This window comes from Orycteropus afer, unplaced genomic scaffold (genome assembly GCF_000298275.1).
Source record: "Orycteropus afer afer isolate SDZICR_OR568_19922 unplaced genomic scaffold, OryAfe1.0 scaffold00024, whole genome shotgun sequence".
Lineage (NCBI taxonomy): Eukaryota > Metazoa > Chordata > Mammalia > Tubulidentata > Orycteropodidae > Orycteropus > Orycteropus afer.
Genome location: NW_006921611.1, coordinates 8949255 through 8959484, shown reverse-complemented (window position 1 = coordinate 8959484; position 10230 = coordinate 8949255). Strand labels below are relative to the sequence as shown.

The 10230-nt window shown below is 34.8% G+C and overlaps 1 protein-coding gene across 1 annotated transcript in view; it reads left to right on the top strand.

The window, feature by feature from the left end:
• Positions 1-10230, top strand: part of LOC103192138 (disintegrin and metalloproteinase domain-containing protein 2) — a 162812-nt gene that overhangs the window by 43224 nt on the left and 109358 nt on the right. The window contains exons 7-9 of the mRNA XM_007935065.1: positions 2277-2348; positions 3246-3412; positions 4408-4489. Coding sequence (XP_007933256.1) covers positions 2277-2348; positions 3246-3412; positions 4408-4489 — 321 coding nt within the window. The remainder of the gene's footprint in view (positions 1-2276; positions 2349-3245; positions 3413-4407; positions 4490-10230) is intronic.

Sequence of the window (10230 nt, the reverse complement as noted above, 5' to 3'; positions counted from 1 at the left end):
TTCCTGGCTTTTAATCCCCTTTCTCCTGCTCTTCCCACTTGCTACTTTGGGCATCCCTGAGTTGTCTCTCCTCACCTGTAACCCTGGGGCTGACTTTGTAGCCATTTTAGTGGCTATAAAATTTAATTGTGATTTTAATTTATAATTCTCTAATGACTAGTAGCTCTAGTAGTTCAATGGTTAGAGTATTTGGCTGCTAACCAAAAAGTCAGTCGTTTGAATACACCTGCTGCTCCTTAGGAGACAGGTGAGGCAGTTTATTTATGTAATGATTCACAACCTTATAGTATCATGTAATTTCCTCTGTAATTGTTTTGGTTATTGATTATTTATTGTAATGTTGTTTAGATGCTGTCTATTTTGAGCTTCTCAAACATGTTTCATTTGTTTTTAATTCCATTTCTTTGTGGCCAGATAACATACTTTGTGTCTTTTTCCTTTCTTTTAACTGTAATGAGGTTTGCTCTGTGGCCTAATGTATGGTCTATTTCTGCCTTATGTTGTCTGTGCATTTGAGCAAAATGTATATTTTGCTTTTTTGGGGGTTTTCTATAGATTATCTATTGGTTTATAATTTTTGTCAAGTCTTCTATATCTGTTTTGATTTTTGCTTAGTTTTATCTATAATTGAAAGTTGTATATTGAAATATTCATCTATTATTATTAAATGTTCTATTTCTCTCTTCAATTCTGTAATGTTTTGTTTCATGTAATTTTGTGGGTTTGTTGTTAGATGCATATATATGTTTATAATTTTTATATCTTCCTAATAGGCACCCCAGATATCTTTATCATTGCTGTTTTTATGGTATGTCCTTTTAAATCCTTTTACTTCCAAACTATTTCTATCTTTGAAAATATAGTATGTGTCCTTTAAAAAGTACATAGTTGGTTCTTGGGGGTTGTTTGTTTTTTTAAGTCTGAAAATCTCAATTTTTTTTGGATTGTATAATCTCTTCATATTTAATACTATTGGTGATATGTTTGGATTATGTCTGTCATTTTTAATTTTTGTTTTCTCCATGTTGTGTAACTACTTTTTTTTTTTCTATTTTAAGGAGTGCTGTCTAAAGTATTTGGTTGCTAACCAAATGTTGGTGGTTTGAATTTGAACTCACCAGCAGCTCTGTGGGAGAAAAATGCCAGTCTGATTCCATAAAGATTTACAGCCTTGGAAACCCTGTGTGGCAGTTCTGCTCTGCACTTTGGGGTCATTATGAATCATCATTGACTCAATGGTGGTGTTTGTTTGTTTTTTAATTTTGTTTTTGTCATTTTCATCTATTCTTTCTCCATTACCACCTATTGTCATAAGTGGATATTTTCTGATACTATATTAGGTCTTATTTTTATTTAATTTTTTTTTAAATTAACCTTTTTATCTTGAGATAACTGTATAGTTATATGTTCATTGTTTATGCAGTTATACAAAATACTGCAGAGAGATCTTGTGTGCTGTTTAAACAATTGTTCTTAATTTTTTTGCATCTAAAAATATTATACTGCAATATTACAACCAGGACATTGATAGACAACAGTCAAGATATAGAGCAATATCATCACTACAAGGATGTCTTGATTTGTGTTTTCACAGCTACATTTACTTCCCCTTACTTGCTTTTCTCTAACCTCTGGAAAGCACTAGTCAATCTCCATTTCTATAATTTTGTTGAGAATGTTATATAAATGGGACCATTCACATAGCCATTCTGAAAATTTGCACTTACTTAATTACTTCTTAAATAAGCTTTAAATAAATCCACCTACTCTTAGCACAACTTTCTCTTCCTCTTTGCAAATTTTGTTTTGTCTTTTTTTTTTTTTTTCTGGAGCCTTCATCTTTCTTTTGATAGTTTTATCACTGTATGATTGTTATAATGAAGCTACAGGTAGCTGAGGCTTTGAATAGATGTATTCAAACTATAATATTTCTGATTAAAGAACTTAGCTGTAGAAAATGTGTATTTTTAACATTTAAATAGTATAATTTAGAGCTAAATTTGTTCCAAAAATTGTTATTATTAGTTAATAAGTTGATAGTAGGCATAAATAATTTTTAGGTTTTGTTTTTCTGTATTTTTCAGTACTTTCCAATTTTCCATACTGTTTTGTATTTTATGATTTCCGTAAAAATTAAGTAATATTGTTTAAGAACTAATATTTTGGTAATCTAATCAATATCCCATTTCACAATATTAAATTTTATACAGAAGAATGATAGTTGTTAAATAATAAATTATATGCATTTAGACTTAAAAGCTAATTATATTTTTCAGTATGTTCACATGGGTGCTGATATGGCAGTTGTTACCGAAAAAATTTTCCAGTTGATTGGATTGACCAGTGCTGTAAGTGTTAACTTTTTGGTATTTTTGTGTTTGTGTTCCTTAATGCCTGAGGCATTACACCATCAGCGCTCCCAGTTGTGTTAGCTTTTTAGTGTTTTTGTGTTTCTTTTTGTTAATTAAGTGAGTACTATAGCTTATTATATGACACTGTCTGAATACAGATCTTTAATAACTTTGGGAAATTTACATAACCATTTTATGTTTTAAGTTTTTTATTTGTAAAACAGAAATAACAGTACTATATTCCTAACATGGGAGCTCTGATGGTGTAGTGCCTAAGGCATTTGACTGCTAACCAGAAGGCTAGGGGTTCAAACCCACCAGCCACTCCTCGGAAGGAAGATTGGATGATCTCCTTCCGAGTGATACTGCCTCCAAACTCAAGGAGGGGTTGGTATGAGTTGGATCTGACTTGAAGGCAGTGAGTTTGGTTGGTTTGGTATACCTAATGCAGTTGTAATAATTTAATTATATAAAACATTTGCACAATCCATGCTTAAGTGAAAGCATTTAAAATTATTACATATTATTTGTATTACTAGTCATATTTTTTCACTTACTAATTTACTAACTTACTTTGAAAGACACTATCTGACCTAAACTTTAGTTGTTAAATATTTATTATGACTATGTTGTTGTTATTTGCCGTCAGGACTCATAGCGACCCCTCCTTGGGTTTCCGAGGCAGTATCCCTATGGAAGTAGATTGCCCAACCTTCCTTCCGAGGAGTGGCTGGTGGGTTTGAACCGCTTGCCTTCTGGTTAGCAGTCAGGTGCCTTAGGCACTGTGCTCCCAGAGCTTCTATTATGACCATAGTGTTCATATTTATAACTATATTCCCCATACTCCTTAAATCATAATGTTTGAGCATATTATCCATATGTGTTCTATTTTAGGTTTTTACTTCATTTAATATTACAATAATTCTGTCTTCATTGGAGCTTTGGACAGATGAAAATAAAATTTCAACTACTGGAGATGCTAATGAGTTATTACGCAGATTTTTAATATGGAAAAGATCATATCTTGTTTTGCGTCCACATGATGTGGCGTTTTTACTTGTGTAAGCATATTATCTTCATATTACTGTGGCGTATATAAAGAAAACATATCCATGTCTTTTCTTATTTCTAAGTGCTGATAGTCCTAGAGTAGAAAGGATCACGTGCCATATTTATATATATATAAAAAACATAATGTGAATATTTTTTAAATGTAATTTTATAACACAAGTATTTATACCATTTTATTTATCACTTTATTGCTAAATCTTACTCTTTCAGTCTTGTACTAGAATGTAGCATATCATTAAACGTCTTTAACTATTCATTGTTGTTGTTGTTGTTATGTGCTGTCAAGTCGGACCCGACTCATAGCGACCCCTACTTGGGTTGCCGAGGCAGTACACTACGGAAGTAGATTGCCCAATCTTCCTTGTGAGGAGTGGCTGGTGGGTTTGAACCGCCAGCCTTCTGGGTAGCAGTCAAGTGCCTTAGGCACTATGCTACCAGAGCTCCTGGCAAAATCCATCTGAATAAATATCTTTGAATTTTATAAATATGGTGAATTGGTTTTCTTATAGTTTTTGTCTTAAAATAAGAACAAAAATAACAAATATATGGAAACATTGATACATATTTCAATATTCCTATCATAATGAATCCAAACTGCTATATTTTTAATATATAGTTCTCTACTATTTAATAAGCTCTGTTTTACTTTTATCAGTATTCAAGCTGTGTTTTATTAAGAGCTTTTATTTATAGATTATTTTGAATTTATTTCTCCTAGTTTTAAAAACACTACAGGAAAAGTTGAATCTTGATTATTTTCTGGTTACATGTGAAAGCATACTTGCTATTATTTTTAAAATCTATTTTATTATTTTTAAAAGAAGGAGAAGCATTAAGTCACTCTATACTGTTACATTACTATTAAGTAGAAATATCTTCTAAGTTAATATAAATATGCAAGATTTTAAATCATCTTGGGAAACTAAATATTAATTGGGCTTAGCTTTACAAAATTAAATGATCCTGATGCTTTTTAAAATTTAAGTTACAGAGAAAAATCAGATTATGTTGGTGCAACTTTTCAAGGAAAGATGTGTGATAGAAATTATGGAGGAGGTATAGTTCTGGTATGTATGGTTTCATTTTCTTAGCTAAAATGTATAGTGACAATTTATATGTATATTAACATATGGTTAAAGATTTCCTTACTTTATTATTTATAAGTATATTATTTACATTATGATTCTAGAAATCTTTTTTTCTTGATGCTGATGGAAGTGTTTGAAATACCAGTTCTCATTTAACCCGGTATAAATAAAGATTTTTATAATTTTTCCTCTCACATGTTCAATATATCCTTTTTTAGAATGTTGTTACTTTTAAGTTATATGACTTTTTACTTAAGTTTTATTATTAAATTTTTTTTATAATTTTAAAATTGAATATTTTTTAATTTTATTTTGAAGCTCTCATTGTTTTTAAATTTTATTATGCTGTATTTTATACTGAGCAAGATTAAAATACAACTTTTTCACCTGTTTGTCAATTGCCTTAAAATGCTTTATGGGGTGTAACTGAAGAATAATAGAATCAAATATGAAATTTTAAGTTAGTGCCCCAATTAACATTGTTTATCGTAATAGAAAATATTGATGTACTCAAAATTGATATGTTTTTCTAAATGCTATAGTTATGGTAGCAAATGGAACTTACTTTTTTTTTAAATAATGTCTTCTAGAGTTTGAGAGAGGCAATAAATTATTTATTTAACAAGTATGAGCTATTTAAAGATAGATAGACCAATCAAAAAGACGAAATTTAATTTTGCAATTAATAAATCATACTTTGGAAATGTGGCTTATACCTATGAGTGCTTCAGTTACCTATTGCTGCTGTGACAGGAATATACCACAAATGGGATGGCTTGAACAAACAGGCATTTATTTTTTTATAATTTGGGAGGCTAGAAGTCTGAGTTCAAAGTGCCAGGCTCTAGGGGGTAGTTGAAAATTCCTCAACCCTGAATTTCATCTTTGCTTCCTGCTCCTAGCCCACTGAAGCTGAAACCTTTTCTTCACTTGGGCAGCTGCTGGCTGCTGAGGCTAACAAGCCCAAGGTTGACAAGGAAAAAAGGCACAGCCCAATATTACCACAGCAGGCCATTGACTCAAGTTCATTAAGAGTCCCAAGATCAGGAAACAACACATAGTAGTTGTTGTTAGGTGCCATTGAGTCATCTCCGACTGATAGTGACCTTATGTTCAACAGAAGAAATCAGTCTGGTCCTGTGCCAGCCTCACAATCCTTGATATACCTGAGCTCACAGTTGCAGCCACTGTGTCAACCCACCTTGTTGCGAAACTTCCCCTTTTTTGTTAAGCCACCACTTTCCCAAGCATGATATCCTTCTCCAGAGAATGATCCTTTCTGACAACATGACCCAAGTAGGTGAGACATAGTCTGGCCATTCTTGCTTCCAAGGAGCATTCTGGCTGCACTTCCTCCAGGACAGATTTGTTAATTCTTTCAGCAGTCTATGATACTTTCAGTATTCTTCACCAACACCACAACTCAAAAACATCAACTCTTTGGTCTTTCTTATTCATTGTCCAGTTCTCACATGCTTTTGAAGCAATTGAAAATACCATGGCTTGTGTTAGGTACATCTTAGTCTTCAAGGAGACATCTTTGCTCTTCATCACTTGAAAGAGGTTGTTTGGAGCAGATTTGCCCAATGCAGTATGTCATCTGATGTCTTCTTGACTGCTGCTTCCATTGGTGTTGATATTAGACCCAAGTAATATGAAGTCTTTGACAACTTCAGTATTTTCTCTATTTCTCATGATCCTGCTGATTGGTCCACTTGTGAGGACTTTTCTTTATATTGAGGTGTAATCCATGCTACTTAATGTAGTCTTCAATTTTCATCAGTAAGAGGTTCAAGTCATCTTCACTTTCAGCAGGCAAAGTTATGTCTTCTGTGTATCACAGGCTGTTAATGATTCTTCCTCCAATCCTGATGCCATGTTCTTTTTTATATAGTCCATTTTCTTGGATTATTTGCTCAGCATACAGATTTAATAAGTATGGTGAAAAAATAGAACTCTGACACACTCCCTTCCTGATTTTAAACCATACAGTTTGAACAATAGCCTCCCGGTCTATGTACAGGTTCCTCATGAGTACAATGAAGTGTTCTGGAATTCCCATTCTTCTCAATGTTATCCATAATTTGTTATGATCCACACAATCAACTGCTTCTGCACAGTCAACAAAAACAAGTAAACATTTTCTGGTATTCTTTGCTTTCAGCCAAGATCTATCTGACATCAGCAATGACAGCCTTTGTTCCAAGTCCTCTTCTGAATCCAGCTTGCATTTCTGGAGGTTTTCTGTTGGTATACTGCTGAAACAGTTGTTGAATTATCTTCAATAAGATTTTACTTGAACGTGATTATTAATGATACTGTTTGATAATTTCCCCATTCTGTGGGATTACCTGTCTTTGGAATGGATACTAATATGGATCTCTTCCACTCTGTGGCCAGGTAGCTCTCTTCCAGATTTCTTGGCATAGATGAGTGCGTGCCTCCAGCATGGCATCTGTTTGTTGAAACATCTCAATGAGTATTCAGTCAATTCCTGGAGCCTTGTTTCTCACCACTTATTTCAGTGCAGCTTCGACTTCTTCCTTCAATACCATTGGTTTTTGATCATATGCCACCTCCTGAAATGGATGAACATCAACCAATTATTTTTGGTATAGTGAATCTGTGTATTCCATCCATCTTCTTTTGATATTTACTGCATCATTAAATATGTTGTCCATAGAATCTTTCAGTATTGTAACTTGAGGCTTAAACTTCCTCTTCAATTCTTTCAGCTTTAGAAATGTCAAATGTGTTCTTTGCTTTTGGTATTCTAACTCCAGGTCTTTGCACATTTCATTATAATTGACTTTGTCTTCTCAGGCTGCTCTTTGAAATCTTCTGTTCAACTCTCTTGTCTTCTCACTTCTTTCATTGGCTTAGTTACTCTCCATTCAAGGACAAGTTTCAGAGTCTCTTCTGACATCCATTTTTGTCTTATCTTCCTTTCCTTTCTTTTTAATGACCTTTTATTTTCTTCATGGATGATGTCCTTGATGTCTTACCACAATTCCTCTGTTTTTTGGTTATTGATGTTCAATGCATCAAGTCTATTTTTTAGATGATCCCTAAATTCAAGAGACATATAATCAAGGTCATATTTTGGATCTTGTGGACTTGTTTTAATTGTCTTCAACCTCAACTTGAACTTGTGTAGGAGCAGTTCATGGTCTGTTCCACAGTCAAGTCTTAGCCTTGTTTTGGCTGAAGATATTGAGCTTTTCCATCACCTCGTGCCACAGATATAGTCATTCTGTTTCCTGTGTACTCCACCTGGTGAAGTCCACATATATAGTTGCTGTTTATGTTGTTGAAAAAGATATTTGCAATGAATAAGTTGCTGGTCTTGCAAAATTCTATTATGTGATCTCCAGCATTATTTCTATGACAAAGGCCACATTTTCCAACTACCAGTGATTCTTCCTTATTTCCAACTTTTGTATTCCAATCGCCAGTGATAATCAACACATCTTGATTGCATGTTTGGTCAGTTTCAGACGGTGGAAGTTGATGAAAATCTTTAATTTCCTCATCTTTGTCTTTGTTGGTTGGTGCATAAATTTGAATAATAGTGGTAATTAACTTGTTTTCCTTGTAGGCGTGTGGATATTATCCTGTCGCTGACAACATTGTACTTCAGGATAGGTCTAGTTACATTTTTTGTGATGATTAATGTCACACCATTCCTCTTCAGTTTGCCATTCCTGGCATAGGAGATCATGTGATTGTCTAATTCAAAATGGCCAAAACCAGTTGATTTCAGCTCACTATACCTGGGATATTAATCTTTGTGTGTTCTATGTCATTTTCAACAACTTCCAATTTTCCTAGATTGCTACTTCATACATTCCATGTTCTGATTATTAATGGATGTTTGCAGCTATTTCTTCTCATTTTGAGTCATGCCACATGAGCAAACGGAGATCCTGAAAGCTTAACTCTGTTACCATCATTAAGGTCAGCTCTACTCTGAGGAGGCAGCTCTTCCCTAGTCATATTTTGAGCCCCTGAGGGGCTCATTTTCCAGGATTATATGGGACAATGTTGTAGGAGTAGTCATAAAGTTTTCCAGTAATATATGAGACAGTCTTTCACTGCTATTCATAAGGTTTTCACTGGCCAATTCTTGTAGAAGTGGATGGCCTGTTCCTTTTTCTGAGTCTGTCTTAGCAACCACCACAGTATGACAAACTCACAGACAAGTTCGTCTCTCTTAGTGGTTCCAAACTGCTCTGCTCACTTCCTGGTGTCCTTTGGCTGTTCCAAACTCACTGCTCCAGGTTGCTTCCTTCCTGGCCTCCCTCAGCGCTCCAAACCCACCATGCCACCTTGGTTTCTTCCTATCTCCTTTAACCACTCCAAACCCCCTGTACTGCCTCGCATCCTTCCTGACCCACAAACTACATGGAAGGCTGCTAAATGAAGACTCAGCTACATTCAGGGTCCAAGCATTTCAAAAGCTCCAGCCAGTCATAAAACTTCTTATATACTGGGGGCAGACCACATGCCTAAGGCAGCTACTAAGCTGTTCACAGTAGATTCCACCATGGATGATTATCAGTCTTCTTATGAAGTATAATACTATGTCCAGCTGCCCAGCCACTCAAAACCAGGCCCAGCCAAGTTGACACAACACCATACCTACCACAATGGGTGAGTCATTTGCCTAGTCTGAAAAGCTGGAATTTGGCTGACTTAATAGCTACATCCAGTGCTGAAAAACAGTAGCACTCTCACATGGAACTGTATCTTCACTGATTAACAAAGAGGAGATTATCAAAAAACAGGCTAGCTGTAAAGAGGAAAGAGATGCCATAGTTTACAAAAAGCAGCTGGCTTATAGATAGAGGACAGCAATCTCTATAGTTAAAGTAACAATTGGAGAAAATCATTCAAGTTTTCCTCTTTCTTATTCCTCACACTGTTGTGGAATAATAATTTCCTGACCTTTCACTAGAAAATCACAAGTAGCCAATTGCCACAGAAATAAGATGTTGGGGGGGGGGCACGGATGGAAACTCAGCTCTGTGTTGCTTAAATACCCAAAATTCTCACTATGTATTCCCCCAGAGCTATGGAATACAATCTAGGGACTTTATTTTTCTGGTGCTACTGCTACCTTAAAGTTTATAGAGAAAACCACAACCTAATTCCTAATATTTACATTCTTAAGAGTAAAAGAAATAAAAATTTCAGAGTCACAAGAAAATTTTAGAAGGGATAATATAAATAAATTGAATGGAATTACAGAATTCACAGAAAACTATCTCCAGCGACTGCCCAATCAACAAGGAACCTATGCAAGGAAATGCCTCCTGCAGTCTCACCATGGTCTCATGCTAAAACATCTGAATGTTGTTATTAGGTGCTATAGAGTCAGTTCCAACTGATAGCAACCCTAAGTACCAAAGAATGAAACATTGCTTGGTCCTGCGCCGTCCTCACAATCTTTGCTATGCTTGAGCCCATCTTTGTAGGCACTGTGTCAATCTGTCTTGTTGAGGGTCTTTTCCTTTTTCTCTGACCCTCTACTTTACCAAGCAGGGTATCCTTTTCCAGAGAATGGTCCTTTCTGAGAACATGACCAAAGTAGGTGAGACAAAGTCTGGTCATTCTCCAGAGAACCAACAAAAGCAAACAACAACCAATCAATAACACACATGATGGCAAAACCCAGAAAGCAACCCAGTTATGGAAATATCCAAAGTAAAATAAGCTTA